General features: G+C 39.5%; 1 protein-coding gene across 1 annotated transcript in view; it reads left to right on the top strand.

Moving 5' to 3' along the window:
* The window catches only part of ZNF680 (zinc finger protein 680), a 47,269-nt gene that overhangs the window by 10,907 nt on the left and 15,667 nt on the right, over positions 1–20,695 (top strand). Inside the window, exons 2-3 of the mRNA XM_017861199.1 lie at positions 10,732–10,858; positions 11,361–11,456. Of these exons, the coding sequence (XP_017716688.1) occupies positions 10,732–10,858; positions 11,361–11,456 (223 nt within the window). The remainder of the gene's footprint in view (positions 1–10,731; positions 10,859–11,360; positions 11,457–20,695) is intronic.

Raw genomic sequence — 20,695 nt, forward strand, 5'->3', positions numbered from 1 at the left:
AGCCAGGATGGTCTCGATCTCCTGACCTCGTGATTCGCCCGTCTCGGCCTCCCAAAGTGCTGGGATTACAGGCTTGAGCCACCGCGCCCGGCCTTAATTCTGTAAATTTCATTTGGCCGTATGGCTATTTTAATGATATCAATTTTTTCTATCCATGAGCATTAAATGGCTGCCCATTGGCTTGTGTCATCTCTGACTTCTTTAAGAAGCATTTTGTAATTTTTGTCATAGAGATTTTTCACCTTCCTGATTAGCTGTATTCCTAAACATTTTATTATTTTTGTGATTATGATGAATGGGATTTTTTTTGATTTGGCCTTTGGTTGAATGTTGTTGATGTTCAGGGATGTTACTGATTTTTTGTACACTTATTTTGTATCCTGAAACTTCTACTTTCTAGTTTGTGTGCATAGATTTTCTAGTTCATGTTTATAGAAGTGTTCATAGTAGACTTCAATAGTTATTTGTATTTCTGTGGGGTCAGTGGTAGTGTCTTTTTTTGTCATTCTAACTGTGTTTATTTGGACCTTATTTCTTTATTATTGCAGCTAGTGGTTTATCTTATTATTATTTTTTTTTTACAAAGGTTTAACTCCTGGATTTTGTGGTCTTGTATATTTTTTTCTGTTTAAATTTTCAGTTCAGATCTGATTTTGGTTATTTCTTGTCTTCTAGCTTAGGGGTTGGTTTGCTCTTGCTTTCTCTCCTTTTATTCATGGTGTTAGGTTGTTAAATTGAGATCTTTCTAACTTTTGGGTGCGAGCTTTTAGTGCTATAAATTTCTCCTTAACACTGCCTTAGCTGTGTTGCAGAGATTCTGGTATGTTGTATCTTTGTTCTCATTTTTTGCAATGAACTTGATTTCTGCTTTAATTTCATTGTTTACTCAAAAATCATTCAGGCTCAGGTGGCATAATTTCCATGTACTTGTATCATTTCAAGTTTTTTTGTTTTTTTTACTGAATTATATTTTTATCAAGCTGTGCTCTGTGTGTATGGTTGGTGTAATTTTGGAATTTGCTGAGGGTTGTTTTATTTCTGATTGCATACTCAATGTTAGAGTATGTGTCACATGGTAATGAGAAGAATGTATAGTATGTTGTTTTTAGATTAAGAGTTCTGTAGGACTATTTGTCCAAGTGTTGCGTTTAGATCCTGAGATCTTTGTAAAGTTTCTGCCCTAAGAATCTAAGAGTGTCTGTGGGGTGTTGTAGTCTCCCACTATTATTGTGTCAGAATCTAAGTCTCTTCATAGGTCTCTGAGAACTTGCTTTATTCATGGGCATCCATAGACTTTTTTTATGACACCTTTCTGTATTCTGCTTTTTCTCTCTGTAAACTTTCAAGTGCACACAGTGTGCCCAGGGCCACTCCTTAGATGCCTGAATCCAGTGTCTACTGAAATTCAGATGTTCAAGAGCATGTCTAAAGACTTGGCTGTTACAGGAGAAAATAAAAATAAGAGGCTTTATTTTCCTACCTGAAAATAAGGAAGGCTATTATCCTCATCTCTCTTTTCTTAAAGCATTTGGATTATATGTACTTTTTTACTCTGCTTTATTGAAATATATGTAAATCATATAAATCATTAACCTAGGTGTAGCTAAATAAACGGTTCAGTATATAACAGTGGAGTTGGAATTGAGCCTTGGTTTCTATTTATTACTTCAGAACAATTAGCATTGTCAAGTGAAGCAGTTGTAGACAGCCTACAATCATATACTTTTTTTTTTTTTTGAGATAGTGTTACTTTGTCGCCCAGGTTGGAGTGCAGTGGCAATCTCAGCTCACTGCAACTCCATCTCCCAGGTTCAAGCAGTTCACCTGCCTCATCCTCCCGAGTAGCTGGGACTACCAGCATGTGCTACCACGCCTGGCTAATTTTTATATTTTTAGTAGAGACAGGAGTTTGCCATGTTGGCCAGGCTGGTCTCGAACTCCTGACCTCAGGTGATCTGCCCGTCTCGACCTCCCAAAGTGCTGGGATTACTGGCATGAGCCACCACGTCTGGTCAACATTAATATAAATTAAAGAGTATTTTCTACAATAATATAAATATAAGGCCACAATATTTACTTTGAATGAAACCCTTAGTCATTTTAATATTATTATTTCTACTTTTTAAATAAAAGTGTTTTAACTGAATTATGGTTAAAGAAAATTTTCACAAATCTTACATTATGACCAGTACATTAAAATTATTTATATTTAGATACTTTAACATCCAAATAAAATTTAGTACCGTATTGTTACAGTAGATGTTAGTCTTATATACTTATTACTTATCCAGTAGGGATAACGATAAGTAAGCATGATTTTAATGTCTTTTTTTTTTTTTTTTTTTTTGAGACGGAGTTTTGCTCTTTTGCCCAGGCTGGAGTGCAATGGCGCGATCTCAGCTCACCGCAACCTCTGCCTCCTGGGTTCAAGCGATTCTCCTGCCTCAGCCTCCTGAGTAGCTGGGATTACAGGCATGTGCCACCATGCCTGGCTAATTTTGTATTTTTAATAGAGACGGGGTTTCTCCATGTTGGTCAGGCAGGTCTTGAACTCCCGACCTCAGGTGATCCACCCGCCTCAAACTCCCAAAGTGCTGGGATTATAGGCGTGGGCCACCGCGCCCGGCCATTTTTGTGTCTTTCATTTCAGTAAGTTAGAATGCTGCTATTAAAGAACAAATAAACACAAACGATCTGACCACCAAAAAACTATAATAGCTCTCCTCTTAGCTGTGTTGCAAGCTCAAATATATTCCACTATATAAACAAAATCAGATTCTAATTTTCATCAAAAGTGCTGGTGGTGACTGGGCACAGTGGCTCATGCCTGTAATCACAGCACTTAGGGAGGCCAACACGGGTGGATCACTTACGGTCAGGAGTTCGAGACCAGAATGGCCAACATAGTGAAATCCTGTCTCTACTAAAAATACAAAAATTAGCCAGGTGTGGCGGCAGGTGCCTGTAATTCAAGCTACTCTGGAGGCTAAGGCAGTAGAATTGCTTTAACCTGGGAGGCAGAGGTTGCAGTGAGCTGAGATCATGCCACTGCATTCTAGCCTGAGTGACAGAATGAGACTCCATCTCAGAAAAAAAAGTGCTGGTGGATGTAGTCAGATGTATTCCAATAGAATCCCCCTTTCAATGGCTAAAAGATGAGAGAGCAGCAGAGATGGAGGAATCTCATAAAATTCTACTGAGAATATGCTCCCTTCTTCATAATGCTCATGTTTCTCATGCTGAGAGTAGCTGTGTAATTTGGGTATTTAGAGATAAATATTTTATAGGGAAATATTTTCTGGCTGACTTCATCAATCTTACATGTAATCTGAGTGTTTTCTCAAGATACATTTAACTTATTTTTTCTCTCAATATAATCTTGCTGAGACTGAGAGCTGTTTTTCTCTCCAGTGCTTTGAGTGTCTTGTTTCAGAAGCCATTTTAGCATTTCACAGTGTCCATGAATGAGGTGGGCTGTCACAGTGGAACTCTTGGAGCTATCTTTTTCCAGACTCATGCTGGAAATCCAGCAGAACGTTTTCCATGTCACCATTATAAATAGAAACTGAGCCTAAAACACTGTTCCCTTTCTCCTTATTGTGAAGGTACAATCCTACCCAGGAAGCCTGCAGGCTCTCCTCCTGCAGCTCAGGCTTCACTCTTTGATGTGGTGCTGGAGTGCTGCTGTGGCAATTGGGGTTCATGTGAGATGTGACCTGCCAGCTGTTCACCCTGTATTGTGGGTTGTACCTCAGTGGCAGAGGGTAGGGGTCGAGAGAAAACTCCAGCCACCAGGAGAGGGCACGCAGAGGTTCTGTAGTCCAACGCTCGGGGAGTAGAGAGCCATTGCTTCAAAATGTAAATAGCCAAAATGATAGCACCCTTTTCAAATGTTTCTGTGGGAGACTGAGAGCCTACCTTCAGCAGGCACCTGGTTTTATATTGCAAAACTACTCTCTGTCATGAAGATCTTAAAAGTTTTTTGTAATTATATGTAACAAATTGACATACACAGATGGCCTCCCCAATTACGAGGTGAATTCAGAATGAACTATGCATGACATGGTGCTGTAAGTTTTTCTACTCTTGGGCTAATTATGGTGACCATCTTTCTGTCTTTGCAATCTGTTAAGCAGATTGACCTTGATGCATGTCAAATTCTGGATTAATTGTGTAATATAACAGTTTTATTTCTGTTCAGTCATTGTGGAGTTGCTCTAAGGCTGGAGAAAATTTGTCTTTTAATTATATTTCCCAAGAACTGTCTAGAATTACCAGACATGACATAAACATAAGGTGCCAACCAAGCTTTACTCTAGAGGGTCCTTTCCCTCTCAGGCTTCCAGTCCATTCACAGTTGTGCTGCAGAATGCATGCTCTCCCCTAAATATGCAGGCAGAATTGTTTCTCTGCCTGTTTGATAATCTGTAGTCCTCTATAGTCACTTTTAAAGAGGTTAGACCAAATTTCACAGGGCAGCAATCAACCATTTTACCTCTTTCACTCTTGTATCTTCAGACCTGAAACTGATTCAGAGACCATGAAGCTCACAAACTTAGTGACATGTGCGCAGTGAGTAGAAATGAGAATCTCCACTTTCTCTTTCCTCGTGTTGCTAAAATGTCCATAAATCTGCAGGTAACACCAGCTACTACTCCATTTATTCAGGACCTAAATCTGAACTCCAAATTCTGAATCTGGATCTTGAGATTTTGGGAAAAAATAAAACATTTTACCTGAAAAATGCATGTCCATTTACTTGTAAGACTCAAAGAGACATTTAAATGAGACCACAATTATGTCTTTCTTGCTTCTTTTAGCTATTGATTTATCTCTTAAAACTGCTTACTATAGCCATAAGTAGCTATAAATTAATAATTCCACACTGGATACTATAACCCATACCCTATAGCTTAACAATGTGTAGCCAATTAGTAATCAATTTTATTTTTGTAAATAAGAATTTCTAACAACTTTATATCAGTCCACTCTCTATCCCTCTGTTTTTGCCTGTACAAATCTACTTGTAACTGCTGCTAATCAAAGTGTAAATTTTTGACAATTTGAATCTTTGCTCTCAAGTTACAGTCTTCAAGCTTGACCCAAATAAACTGTCTACTTATGTTCATATTGCCTCAGTTTTTTTTTTGTGTGTGTGATGGACTCTTGTTCTTGTTGCCCAGGCTGGAGTACAATGGTGCAGTCACGGCTCACTGTACCCTCTGCCTCCCAGGCTCAACCGATTCTCCTGCCTTAGCCTCACAAGTATCTGGGATTACAGGCATGTGCCACCACGCCCAGCTATTTTTTTTTTTTTTTTGCATTTTAAGTAGAGACGGGGTTTCACTTTGTTGGCCAGGCTGTTCTTGAACTCCTGACCTCAGGTGATCTACCTGCCTTGGCCTCCCAAAGTGCTGGAATTACAGATGTGAGCCACCGTGTTCAGTGTCTCAGTTGTTTTTTTTTTTAAATTTAAAAAAATTTGTTTTAGGTAGACATATCATTTAAAATGTGCTAGAGCAGCCTCTGTGAGGGGAAGTCTCCTTTGGTTGTACCCCATTTGCTGTAACACCCAAGAACGCAGAGCTAGGTTAATCCCACCTAGAATCTGCACATAATAAGGTTTGGCCTCTGCCTGGGATTTACAATACAGGGCCAGACTTAGGATTGAGAATGTACAGAAAACCAACAGGAGGCATGTTCTGCATTGTGAGATGTCAGCATAGACATTCTAAAGTTCCCTTCTGAGAGTATGGCTGCTTGAGCTTTTCTGATCTTGTTCAGTGACCTGCTACAGTTTTGTGAGAGGCACCACGTGTAAATAGAATCTCATGGGAGAATCCGTAAGTGTAAACAAGCATCTTAGGAGTGAGAGATCAAGGCCACAGAGTATCCAAAGCCATGACCACAACTATATCTACCTGTGAAATGTGGTACTGGAGTATTCTTGTCCTTCCTCTAACCCAAGAGCTAGCTCATCAGGACAGGTGATCCAAATTCTGGAGCTCCACCAGGGCAGTTTCATTTTTTTTTTTTTGGAGACGGAGTCTCCATTGCCCAGGCTGGAGTGCAATGGCATGATCTCAGCTCACTGCAGCCTCTGCCTCTCAGGTTCAAGTGATTCTCCTCCCTCAGCCTCCCGAGTAGCTGGGATTACAGGCACATGCCACCATGCCACACTAATTTTTGTATTTTTAGTAGAGACGGGGTTTCACCATGTTGGCCAGTCTGGTCTCAAACTCCTGACCTTGTGATCCACCCACCTTAGCCTCCCAAAGTGCTTGAATTACAGGCATGATGAGCCACCGCGCCTGGCTAGTTTCGTTTTTTACATAGGATCACCCTGAGTCTCTCCTGCCTGGCACATCATCGGGTCATCAGCCCAGGGTCATTGGGAACACTCTCACAATCACCTAGGCATCTTTGAGACATTTGAGGTTGTCCAGAGCAGAACTGTGTCAGGCTGACAAGAGTGGTTAATTATGCTTCTGTCTCAGTGTAAGAGAAATGAGTCAGTCTGCTTTTGTTCCTCCCCTCATACAAGAGATGTCTTGGTTGGTACCCAGATGAGAGTTTCTCAAGTTTCCTGGTACTTGGGTGAAAAAAAAAAAGGGGGTCTGGAGACTCAAATAGATAAACTAATTGCTTCCATTTTATATGGCCATTAGAAAATAGTTGAAGCATTCAGTGTTCCTACCATGCAGGAACTTTAAGTCTAGACTAGTAACTGGATAAATGGTTGAATGAAGCATTATACAGTTGGTACAATGTATAGATGTGTGTGGGGGGGGAAAAAAAACTTGGCCTTTGGCCACTTTATATTGTTGTGACTTCTGATGTCATCACCTGAAGGGATATTTATGAACAGAAGAGTTGTTATTGTTTGTATTCTTTTTTACTTTCCTGTTAATACATATTTATATTCTAATAAAATTACCCTAGAAAACCTTAAGGAATTTGTTTAAATTACTTACTAGTATATGTTATAAAATTGACATGGCAGTGGCTAAAAGAAATTAGAGTTACACAAACTCTATAATGTAAGTTTCTCTTAGGTAAGCTAAAAAAAATCAGAACTGGAAATACATCAGTGGCGTAGAGAGCAGAGCAGAATTCTACATAGGGTCCACTCCCTCCCCCAGTTGTAAGATTCACTCTTTTTGGAGGCCTTATTTAGGTCTGGCCCCACTGTGGAGTCTTGCTTCACCAAACTGATTAGAAGAAATTAGTTTTGGCTGGTGAGTCCTGCAGCCTTTTTACAACTGGTGCCCATAACTCTTTGAAACTCAGAAGCAGATAAATGGGAAAAATAAAGTATTTATTTTAGGGTCTTAATTTTTTATTTTTTATTTTTTTTATCAAAACCAGGACTTGCTGAGATGTTCCATGTAGCAACTTGTTTTCTGTTACTGCAGATTTAGTAGTTGCTCCATAAGCCACAAAAAGGTAAACATAAACACAATAAAAAATTTTTCTAAACTACATTAAGCTTTTCTGTATCCCTCTCATCTGTCTATATTTAGCTTTTATTTTATACATCTTCACAAAAAAAAAAATCAATGACAGAGAAACAGAAGAAATAAAAATCCTGGGCTCTTTATCCTGAGATTTATTGAACACCTCGTACCAACTCCCAGGGTGTTATGAGGATTAAATCAAATAATGTATTTTTCCCAGCACAATGCTCTGTAACACTTGAGGACATAGCACTTGCTTAATAAACGTTACGCTAGTGCATGTGTACATGTTGTTTTCTGAATGCAGATTCATTCAAACGTTGTTCCCTTTTGTTTCCTCTGTAAACTTTAAAGGAGCAGCAAAGAATATGATACTTGAGGATGGAGATTGGTTGTCTTTGTGTTGTGATGAGAGTGCTGAGTTTAAGGGAGTCTGTGCTGTGCCTGGTTTCTCCAACTAATGCTGATAATGAGCCCAGGAAGAGCAACATCAGCATTGACAGGGGATTTGTTTAAAACACCCATTCATGGACCCTTTCCAAACCTGCAGAATCACATTACATAGAGTGGGACCAAAACTATCAAGTGATTTATAAGCTCATTAAAGCTTGAGAGGCAATGCTTAGCTAAGTGGTTATCAGCCCAGGCTTCTAATTAGGATTACATGGCTAATTTAAAAAAATCTTACTTGTGCCCTTTCCACAGGTTCTGTTAATTGTTCTTGGTGGAAGCATCCATATTGTGCTAAGTAAGGGCCTCATGTGACTCTTAAAATGAGGACAGAGTCAAGTATGAGGGGTTCAGATACATTCATGAGAGTTAAGTTCCACCTTTGCATTCAGGATTGGTCACAGGGCCTGTTCTGTTCAGGTTTGATAGAGACAGGTCAGTGTGGCCCGTATTGCCATTATTGTAGCAGAAATTGGTGGTGTCTGTGCCAGGGGAGGGCACCTGAGAACAGGAAAAGGAAAAGGAAAATATATATATTTAAGAGATGGAGTCTCACTCTGTCGCCCAAGCTAGAGTGCAGTGGCACTATCTCAGCTCACTGCAACCTCTGCCTTCCGGGTTCTAGCAATTCTCCTGCCTCAGCCTCCTGAATAGCTGGGATTACAGGCTCATGCTGCCATGCCCACCTTATTTTTTTGTATTTTAGTAGAGATGGGGTTTCACCGTGTTGCCCAGGCTGGTCTTGAACTCCTGAGCTCAGGCAATCCACCAGCCTTGGCCTCCCAGTGTGCTAGGATTACTGGCCTGAGCCACTGTGCCTGGCCAAGAAACTTATATTTTTATCTTCATGGAGTGTCTCATTGTTCCTGAATCCCTTCTTGTATACAGGACAGAAGTGGGTGGACTTTTTCTCCAGGTTTTGGTTTTTCTGCCTGTGGGTATGGTGGTAGCAGGTAAACAGGGGGTGCTGATACCTTTAGAGGCATGTTCTCAAGATACAAGTGTAATTTGTCCAGAGAATCTCATCTGAGAAGGAATTCCAAAAAAGGAGAAAGAGGAAGAATTGGTTCTTTTTTTTACTTAAACCTGTCTCAGATCAAGAGCTGTGTCCACTCTTCCTCCTGGAATACCATGTGTTTAGTACTTGCAGACCTTTACTTCTCTCCTTGATCTTTTCCTGCCTAATGAGCTAGTTTCAATTACTTTAAAAATTCATTATAATAGTCAAGGGTCTCTGAAAAATATTTTTCCTATGTACCAGAGCCGCCTTTATATTCTCTGCATTGTGGCTTCTTATGTGCCATGCAGAATTCTCATTATGAATTTATAATCTGCAATATTAAAAATATTTCCTTGTAGCTGTTGAATTACGGGAATGTGTGGATACTCAAGATTTCTATTGGGGAAAAGCTGGGGTCCGTAGTAAAGAAAAAGAACATGTAATGTTGAGAATCCACCTGTGTTCTCCATTAGCTCTATACAGAAAAGGACCAAGAAAATGCTTATTTAAACAGAATGGCATTTATCACCCAGGAAGTTCTGAAAATTTTTTTAGGAGATTCCTGCTCTCTAGGGTGCTGAAGAAAGACTACTTAAAATCACTAACAGTACAGTAAATAGGAGACATCTGTATTTTGAACTTTGCATAAAATTGATGTTTCTTTATGGTTACATTTAGATTATAATTTACTTTTCTGGAGCAGTATTCCAGCAGTGATGCTGTGTTCTTTGTGCATCAGCACATCATAAAAATTTGTTCCTAGTGCAGTTGATGTTAATGATTCACTTGGTTAAAGAGCTCTCTGACAAGTTTTTTTTTAATAGAGTTAATTACTTTTCATTAGTAAGTATCTTCATGCAGCTGATGTGCATAAATTATCACATTTGATTGGGCAGCTGCCTTTTTTTCTTAGGTTATATTTGCATATATGTCTTTGGAAGATGAAGGCTCTCATCTTTATTTACAAGCCAGAAAAACTGGGAAAAACACAGGTTCTTGTTTGTTTGTTTTTTTAGATGGAGTCTCGCCCTGTTGCCCAGGCTGGAATGTACTGGTGCAATCTCAGCTCACTGCAACCTCCACCTCCCGGGTTCAAGCGATTCTCCTGCCTCAGCCTCCCAAATAGCTGGAATTACAGATGCACACCATCGTGCCCGGCTAATTTTTGTATTTTTTTTAGTAGATATGGGGTTTCGCCATGTTGGGCAGGCTGGTTTCGAACTCGTGACCTCAGGTGATCTGTCTGGCTCGGCCTCCCAAAGTGCTGGGATTACAGGCGTGAGCCACTGTGCCCTGCCAACGCAGGCTCTTGTACTTAGTGGATGTTTGACAAAATATTATTCTTGGGCCAAAAACATTGGCATTACTGGTGAGCTTGTTGGAAATTCAGAAATTCAAACTTTATTCCAGATCTTTAAAAAAAATCAGCATAATAAGATCTTCAGTTTATTGTACACATTAAAATTTGAGATGTACCTTCTAACTCAACATGTCTTTTCCATCTGAAAAATATATACAACTCGTTGTGTATGATGTAAATATAGCACTCAAAAATTTACACGTTTGTATTCATGTCCTTTTATACTTTTTCATTCAAAAAAGTATATATACACTGATGTTGTGGATCTTATGCTGTTCTGTTATCTGAGTTAAATAATACATTAGATAATATTTCTGCATTTAAATTTATTTTATTGTATAATTTTAGTCACTCCTTTAAGTCAGAATCAGTTTTCTATACTGTCTTACTTTGCCTTGAGCCAAAATAAAAATTCTGCCCATGGTTATTTAGTAAATATATATGTGTGTGTGTGTGTTTTTCAGGGACCACTGACATTTAGGGATGTGGCCATAGAATTCTCTCTGGAGGAGTGGCAATGCCTGGACACTGCACAACGGAATTTATACAGGAAAGTGATGTTTGAGAACTACCGAAACCTGGTCTTCCTGGGTGAGGATAACTTCAACACACAATTCCTAATATGCCTTAAAGGTTTTATTTCTCTGTTTTTGTATAACTTGTGGTAATTTGTGCTTTGCATAAATGAGTTTCAGATCCCTGTTTTCAAGAAAACCTTTGAGATTTGTCCATGTAGAAAGAAAATTTCTTTATTATGTTTCATCTTGACCTGAAATTTACATATTCCTGAGCTGATCTGTATCCTTCACTTTAGATTAGTGGTAATTACAGACATGTGATGGCATAAAATGTTGTTGCCCACACCTTAAAATTTAATTGCCACCACCAATTTTTGATTCAGTAGTACTGGGTAGTGAAATTAAAGACCTATAAATTTTAAGTATTTTTTCACTATTTAGAAATGTCTTATAAATTAGTAATTTGGGATTAATTTACTAGAATATGCTATGACATTCTCTTTACTGAGCACATTAGTAGGTCAGTAATTGGAGAAGATGAGCAAGATTCATGTTATTTATTTTTAATAAAACAGGTATTGCTGTCTCTAAGCCTCACCTGATAACCTGTTTGGAGCAAGGAAAAGAGCCATGGAATAGGAAGAGACAGGAGATGGTAGCCAAACCCCCAGGTAGGTGAGAATGATAGCGAATACAACAGATGACACAGATGAGAGGTCCAAAGGTCAAAGAGAAAGTCAGTTCTTGACATGGAATTTGGGAAGCTATGTTCCAGAGAAAGTAGTTTCTGGGAAGCTCAGTTTCTTTTCTCTTGTTCTCACATAGCGGCATCTTCTTTCTTATGCTCTTAAATTCTCTAAAAATCCTACTTCCCCATCAGTGATCTTCCTTCAAGTTTACTGTGAGTCAGAATCCTCTTTGTGGCTTATAAGAGACTGCACAATCTGACTGATGTTCCATTGTTTTAGGGACACACAAATATCTGCAAAATTTTGAGAAACTCAGTTATTTTTTAAGTTCTCTTTTTACATCATGTCTGAAATGTGTGTGATTAGTGGTTTCTTTTCCATTTTTTTGGTTCATTTTTCTGCACACTTTGTCTTGTTTTATTTAGTCTTTTTTTGATAGTCTTGAAATATAGTTTGAAATTATAAAGTATAATGTCCTTCTTTGTTCTTTTTCCTCAAGATTGCTTTGACTATTCAAAGTTTATTGTAGTTTCATAGAAATTTTAGAATTTTATTTTTCATTGCTGTAAAAATATGCCACTGGAGTTTTGATAGGGAGTTCATTGAATCCATAGATTATTTTAGATAATATGGCACTTTAACAGTATTTATGCTTTCAATCCATAGACATAAAGTATTTTAAAATGTGTTTGTGTTGACCAGGCACAGTGGCTCACACCTGTAATCCCAGCACTTTGGGAGGCCAAGGCAGGGAGATCATTGAGGTCAGGAGTTTGAGATCAGCCTGGCCATCAGGGTGAAATCCCATCTCTACTAAAAATACAAAAATTAGCCTGGCCTGATGGCAGGTGCCTGTAATCCCAGCTACCCAAAAGGCTGAGGCAGGAGAATTGCTTTAACCCAGGAGGTGGAGGCTGCAGTGAGCTGAGATTGCACCACTGCACTCCAGCCTGTGTGACAGAGACTGTGTCTCAAAACAATGTAATTATTTGCCTCTTCTCTAATGTATTTCATTAATATATTTTTATTGTAAAGTTTTTTTACCTCATATAAATTTGTTCTCAGAAATTATTTTAATGCTACTATAAATAAGATTGTTTTCTTAATCAGTTTGCTTAAGTGTATGGAACTTAAACTTGTATGTTAATTTTATATTTTGCCAAATTACCTAGTGTATTTATTAAACAGGTTTTAGTATAGTTTATAATTTTTTATATACAAGAGCATATGATCTATAAGCAGCAAGTTTTTACTCATTTGTCTTCAATTTCAATGAGTTTTAAAACTTTTTGATTAATTCTTCTGCCACATACTTGCAGTTCTATGTTAAAAGTATTTACAGTGGGTACAATATAGTTTTGCATTGGTGTCTAAATTTAAGGGGGCAAACACCTCTTTAAGTTTTTATAAACTGGTTTCAGGAGGTAAAGATTTTTTTTTTGTTGGGTTCTCAGGGTGATGAGATGCCCTCTGGGTTTGTGGTGGAGAGCGGTATAGCTTGGTCACAAGGCTGCTGGGTCTGCACTAGGGCTCACCTTTAGTTGGCTTAACGGGGGCTTGGGTAATTGTAATTTCCATTATATTTTGGAACAGACTAAATATTTATCTGGATGTTGCTCTATAGGGCAGACAGTAGGGCAGGTTTTCGTAATTGGGTCTATATATGGTGGGCCTTATATCAGAATGTGGATGAGTATGGCTTTCACTGAGTATCAAAGAGGTTTTTTCAGATCACTGTGTGGGTTCCTATATAGGCAGAACAGGCCATGAACTATAGCTCAGGTAGCTGGAACCGAGTCATTAAACTGCTTCAGAAACCACAGTAAAGGTCTGCAGGCCTGCCTGCGTGGCTATAAATGGGTGTCTTCCTACAGGCTTCTGGAGAGCAGGTCTCTCCCAGTCTGTGGCTGGGAGGAGTTTGGGATGATTAGAGAGTAAGTTCAGAATTCTCAGTGGGACTAAATTTGGTGGGCCATTTCCTGGTCTGTAGCTTAGAACAGGGTTCCTGTATTTTTCCACCTGAATGAGGGCTTGCCTTCTGAAAAGAACGCTCCTTAATCTTAGACTGTAGCAGAGTTTCACAACACCTTCTCTGGATCTCAAAGCTCTCTTAAAGGCACTTATTTTTGAGATGGGTTTTGGCTTTATAACCCAGGCTGGTCTTGAAATCCTGGCCTGAAGCAGTTCCCCAACCTGAATGTACTGTGTAGCTGCCATTACGGGTGTGAGCCATGGCTCACATAAACGCATTTTTGTCAGGGATGGCTGATAAATTTTCTTGTTGTGGGATGATAAGCAAATAGGGAACCTTTTATTTATCCATCTTACTGATGTCACTCTCCCTATATATTACTTTCTATTTTCTATTTCAAATTTTTCTGTACTTTAGGTTCAGACCTTTAGGACAATATGCTAGAATTTACATGATATGGCTGATGTTACTTATAAATTTGAGTTTGCTGCAGGCAAACAGGAATTATAGTATTTTCATCCACTTTCTTAAGCATATATCTAAATAACAACATAACTAATTTCTAAGTTTTTTTTTTTTTTTTTTTTGAGAGGGAGTCTCGCTCTGTTGCCCAGGCTGGAGTGCAGTGGTGCAATCTCGGCTCACTGCAAGCTCCGCCTCCCGGGTTCACACCATTCTCCTGCCTCAGCCTCCCAAGTAGCTGGGACTACAGGCGCCCGCCACCACGCCCGGCTAATTTTTTTTGTATTTTTAGTAGAGACGGGGTTTCACTGTGCTAGCCAGGATGTGCTTGATCTCCTGACCTCGTGATCCACCCGCCTCCGCCTCCCAAAGTGCTGGAATTACAGGCGTGAGCCACTGCGCCCGGCCGCATTTGTTTTATATATAAGAAGTGCTAACCATATTCTGCAAAATATATAATTTTTAAATTTAGCAATGCAAGGCTATTGTTTTGCTTTTTTTTTTTTTTTTTTTTTGAGACAGTCTCACTCTGTCGCCCAAACTGGAGTGCAGTGGCCAGATCTCAGATCACTGCAAGCTCCGCCTTTCGGGTTCACGCCATTCTCCTGCCTCAGCCTCCCGAGTAGCTGGGACTATAGGCGCCCGCCACCTCGCCCGGCTAGTTTTTTGTATTTTTTAGTAGAGACGGGCTTTCACTGGGTTAGCCAGGATGGTCTCGATCTCCTGACCTTGTGATCCGCCCATCTCGGCCTCCCAAAGTGCTGGGATTACAGGCTTGAGCCACCGCGCCCGGCCTTGTTTTGCTTCTAAGGTTGAATTGCAGCAGTTTTATTTTGTGTAAGAATAGCATATATTTAAAACAAAAAAATTACTAATTTCTTTTAAATTTTTATTTATTATAAATTTATTGTTAGAATCTTTTATTTATAATTATACTGTTTTTTTCTGAAATTTTATTGCAACACAGCGCATGCCAATGATTTGAAATACCTGCTTTCCATGAGTACACACAAATATCGTAATTATCTAGACAAATTCTTTTTTAATGGTACATAAATATTGCAAACCGGATTTTGTGAGTAAACATTTCTCTAGTTATTGTTTTGCAGTTCCATATTAGTGTTTTATTTAGTGTAGGTTTTTAAACATCAGTTTATTGTGATTTTTTGTTTTACTTATATATTTAGACATTTTGCAATTCTGTTTATAAACTTTAAGTCAAAATGGGGTTTAATTAAAAGATAAATCAGCTGGGTGCAGTGGCTCACTCCTGTAATCCCGGCACTTTGGGAGCCCAAGGTGGGTGGATTGAAGGTCAGGAGTTCGAGACCAGCATGGCCAATATGGTGAAACCCCATTCTACTAAAACTACAAAAATTAGCCTGGCGTGGTGGCGGGTGCCTGTAGTCCCAGCTACTTGGGAGGCTGAGGCAGGGGAATCTCTTGAATCTAGGAGGCGGAGGTTACAGTGAGCTGAGATCGCGCCGCTGTACTCCAGCCTGTGCGACCAAGTGAGACTCCATCTCAAAAAAAAAAAAAGATAAATCAGCCATATGTCTATCACAATCAGTTTATATATGTGTGTGCTTTTATCTACAAATATGACCTCAATTTTGGTTATGGCTTATTTTGTATATATTCTTTATTAGCTGATTTTCAGTGGTTGTCCTATCATCTCTAAGTGAACAGTCATGGAAATCGCCTTCTTTTCACCATGTGTTTAATGATGAATATATATTTCTTTTGCATGAGAGAAACACTTGTGATTTGAAGATAATTTTTGAAAAGATATATAATTCTGTATTTTTTCAGTTTTTCTTTAAAAAAATTGTGAAAATATAACATAAAATTTACCATCTTAATTTCATTGAAGTGTACATTTCAGGGCCAGGCATGGTGGTGGCTTACATCTGTAATCCAGGGATTTTGAGAGGCCAAGACAGGAGGATCACTTAAGCCCAAAATTGGGAGACCAGCTTGGGCAACATATAAAGACCCAGTCTCTACAAAAAAAAAAACCGTTTTTTAAAGACAGGCATGGTGGTCTGCACTTGTGGTTTCAGCCACTTGGGAGATTGATGGGGGAGGATTTACTTGAACCTGGTTGAGGCTACAGTGAGCCATAATTGTGCCACTGCACACCAACTTGGGTGACAGAGTGAGATCCTGTCTGAATAAAAGTTGTACATTTCAAGCATGTTACGTGTATTCACACTGTTAGGTAAAATACTTCTAAAAGTTTTACATCTTGTAAAACTAAAACTCAGTACACATTAAGTAACAACTGCCCATTTTACTCTCTCTTCAGCCCTTGACAGACACCCTTCCACTTTCTGTTTTTATGAGTGTGACTACTTAAGATACCACATAGAATTAGAATCATACAGTATCCATCATTTTGTTACTGGCTCATTTTAGGTGAGATAATTCTTTCAACATTTATATTAAAATGGGACAAGATTTTCTTTGTTTTTTTTGAGACGAAGTTTTGCTCTTGTTGCCCAAGCTGGAGTGCAGTAGTGCCACCTCGTCTTACCTCTACCTCCCAGGTTCAAGCAATTCTCCTCCCTCAGCCTCCCAAGTTTTTTTTTCTTAAGGCTGAATAATATTCCACACCCGGATTGCTTCAGCGTTTTGGCTTTTTTTTTGTTTTTGAGACGGAGGCTCGCACTGTCGCCCAGGCTGGGAGTTTGCAGTGGCGCGAATCTCGGCTCACTGCCAAAAGCCCCACCTCCCGGGTTCAACGCCATTCTCCTGCCTCAGCCTCCCAAAGGTAGCTGGACGCAGTGCGCCCGCCACCCAGCCCGCCTAGTTTTTTTGTATTATTTTTAGTAGAGACGGGTTTCAACCCGTGTAGCCCAGGGATGGTCTCAATCTCCTGAGCCCTCGTGAATCCGCCCCAACCCCCCCCCCCCCCCGCCCCCCCCCCCCCCCCGCTCAGCTTCCCAAAAGTGCCTGCGGCGATTAAACGAAGCATGAGCCACCGTGCCCGCCGCCTTTTTTTTTTTTTTTTTTTTTGCAATGGAGTCTTGCTCTGCCTCCCAGGCTGGCGTGCAATGGCAGGATCAGGTCTCGGCTCACTGCAGTCTCCGCCTCCCAGGTTCAAGCGATTCTCCTGCCTCAGCCTCTTGAGTAACTGGGATTACAGGCACCCGCCACCACACCTGGCTAAATTTTGTATATTTAGTAGAGACGAGGTTTCACCATATTGGCAAAGCTGGTCTCAAACTCCTGCCCTCAGGTGATCTGCCCGCCTCGACTTCCCAAAGTGCTGGAATTACAAGTGTGAGCCACCGTGCCTGGCCATGTTTTGGCTTTTGTGAATGCTGGTACAAGAAGCATAAATGTTCAAATATGTCTTCCAGGTCCTGCGTTGCATAGTTTGGATGTAGATCCATAAGTGGGATTGCTGTATTTAATAATAATTCAATTTTTAATTATTTGAGGAACATTTATAACATTTGTCAATAATGGTTGCATCCTTGTTTTGCACCAACAATTAACATGGATTTTATTTTCATTGCATCATCAACTGGGTGTTTTCTAGAAAACTTTTAGTGGCTATTATAATGGGTGTGAGAGGATTCTGTTTTTCATCGTGACTTTCATGCATTTGTCTACAAATTAGTATTTTTGTGTATCCTTTCAAATGCTTTTTTGCATTTGTATCATTTTGATGAAAATTTAGTTCAATTATTTGTCCAATTCTAAGTCATTATTCAACTTTATAATTCAGTTTTAATAGTTGTTTATATATTCTGAATATTAACTCCTATCACATGTGATTTGCAGATATTTTCACCCATTTCCTAGGAGGGATCACTACTCTTTTGAATGTTTTCTTTGATATGCAGAAATTTTGAAGTATAGTGTAGTTCAGTTATTCTTTTCTTCTCTTTGTTGCTCATGCATTTAATGTTGTATCTAAGAAAATGGTGCCAATACCAATGTCATGTTTTTCCCTATATTTTTTCTAAGAGATAGTTATTTTTTAAATTTCTAAATATTTTATTTCAAATATTCTTTGCATATAGTTCAAGGAAAGGATTCAGCTTTATCAGTGTAGATAACCTGATTTCAAGGTTAGTTTTTGAAAAGATTATCTTTTCTCTATTATGCGTTAATTGCGACTTAGTGAAAGATCATTTGATCATACACAAAAGGGTTCTTTTCTGGGCTCTCTATTCTGGGGTTTTTTGTTTTTTTTTTGGAGTCTCACTCTGTTGCCCAGTCCGTAGTGCAGTGGCGCTATCTCAGCTCACTGCAAGCTCCGCCTCCCGGGTTCACGCCATTCTACTGCCTCAGCCTCCCAAGTAGCTGGGACTACAGGTGCCTGCCACCACGCCCTGCTAATTTTTTTGTATTTTTCGTAGAGATGGGGTTTCACCATGTTAACCAGGATGGTCTCGATCTCCTGACCCCGTGATCCACCCGCCTCAGCCTCCCAAAGTGCTGGGATTACAGGCATGAGCCACTGCACCTGGCCTTCTATTCTGTTTTTTATCTCTTTATATGTCATTGTGTCAGTGCCACATTGTTTTTACTGTTGTAGCTTTTAATATGTTTTTCAATCAGGAAGTATAATGCTTTTTTTTCATGGTTGTTTAGCTAGTTATAGACATAATCAAGACAGGGTCTCACTTCGTTGCCCAGGCTACTTTCAAACTCCTAGGCACAAGCAGTCCTTCTGCCTTGGCCTCCTGAAGTTCTAAGTTTACACATTTGAGCCACTACACCCAGCCTGTGTGTTTCATTTTCATATATTTTTGGATTTGCCCATTTTTCCTTTGCTTTTAATTCCTAGTTTTATTAAGTTTTTTTTGTTTGTTTGTTTTGTTTTTTTGAGACGGAGTCTCGCTCTGTCGCCCAGGCTGGAGTGCAGTGGCGTGATCTCAGCTTGCTGCAGGCTCCGCCTCCTGGGTTCATGCCATCTCCTGTCTCAGCCTCCCCGAGTAGCTGGGACTACAGGTGCCCACCCCCATGCCCGGCTAATTTTTTTGTGTTTTTAGTAGAGATGGCATTTCACCGTGTTAGCCATGATGGTCTTGATCTTCTGACCTCATGATCCTCCCGCCTCAGCCTCCCAAAGTGCTGGGATTACAGGCATAAGCCACCGTGCCCGGCCCTTATTAAGTTTTTGTCAGAAAACACACAGTGTATGATTTTGGTGTTCTTAGATTTATTCATCATTGTTGTTTTGAGACAGGATCTTACTGTCACTCAGGCTGGAGTGCAGTGGCATAATTTTGGCTCACTGTAGCCTGAGCCTCTTGGACTCAAGTGATCCTTCCACGTCAGCTCCCCGTGTAGCTGAAACTATAGACATGCACTATCATGTCTGGGTGTTTTTTTATTATTATTATTTGTAGGGATAGGGCCTCGCTGTGTTACCTAGGCTGGTCTCAAACTTCTTGTCCCAAGTGATTCTCCCACCTTGGTCTCCCAAAATGTTGGAATTATAAGCATGAGTCACTGCACCCAGATGTTATTGTGAAATTTAATAAGACCCATTATGTGTTTTAACAGAATACACTGGGTGCAAATACGAATATTATATATTCTGTTGCTTTTGACTGAGAAATTTTTTTATGAGTCTGTTAAGCCTAGTTGGTCTGTGCTATGGTTTGGATGTCCATGTTCTCCAGACCTCTTGTTGCAATGTAATCCTTAATGTTGGATGTGGGACCTGGTAGGAGGTGTTTGGGTCATGGGGGCAAATTCATCATGAATGGCATGATGCCATCCTCTTGGTAATCAGAAAGTTTACACTCTATTAATTCAAATGAAAGCTGCTTCATTAAAAGAACGCGTTTCCTTCACCTCATACTTGCTCTATCTCTTACCATGTGATATGTCCAGTTACCCTTTGCCTTCCACCATGACTGTAAGCTTCCTGAGACCCTCACCAGAAGCAGATGCTGGCACACACTTCTTGTACAGTCTGCCAAAATGTGAGGCAAATAAACATATTTCTTTATAAATCATCCACTCTCAGCTATTGCTCTATATGCAAAATAATCAGTACAGTCTGTAATGTCTAAGTTTTCTGTTTTCTTATTGATCTTTTATCTTAATTTTCTATTATTAAAAATAGGGTCTTGATATCTACAATTATTATGTTGCTATGTATTTCTTTCTTCACTTTTGTCAATATTTGCTTTATATATTTTGGAGACCTGATGTTATTAATACACATACATATAGATAGATAAATATGATAGTTATAGATTCCTGGTAAATTGACCCATTTTACTTACCATTATATAATATCAGTCTTTGATTAATGCTACAACTTGATTTGTTTGTGTTTTTGTTTTATTGAGACAGAATCTCACTCTGTCGCCCAGGCTGGAGTGCAGTGGTGTGATCTCGACTCACTGCCACCTCTGCCTCCCGAGTTCAAGCAATTCTCTTGCCTCAGCCTCCTGAGTAGCTGGGATTACAGGTGTGTGCTACAATGCCCAGCTACTTTTTGTATTTTGGGTAGAGATGGGTTTCATCGTTTGTCCAGGCTGGTCTCGAATTACTGACCTCAAGTGATTCGCCTGCTTTGTACTCCCAAAGTGCTGGGATTACAGGCGTGAGCCACCATGCCTGGCCAAGTACTTGACTTAAAACATATTATATATAATATAATGATGACCATCTCACCCAATTGTGGTTACTATTGGCATGAAATAAGATTTTTTTCATTTTTGTTACTTTCAGCCTTTTTGACTCAATGCTAAAATCTATGCTTTTTTACTTAAGCCATTCAGGTGACTTATTTCTTTCTGTCTCTCTCTCT

This window comes from Rhinopithecus bieti, unplaced genomic scaffold (assembly GCF_001698545.2).
Source record: "Rhinopithecus bieti isolate Rb0 unplaced genomic scaffold, ASM169854v2 scaffold_59955, whole genome shotgun sequence".
Classification (NCBI taxonomy): Eukaryota; Metazoa; Chordata; class Mammalia; order Primates; family Cercopithecidae; genus Rhinopithecus; species Rhinopithecus bieti.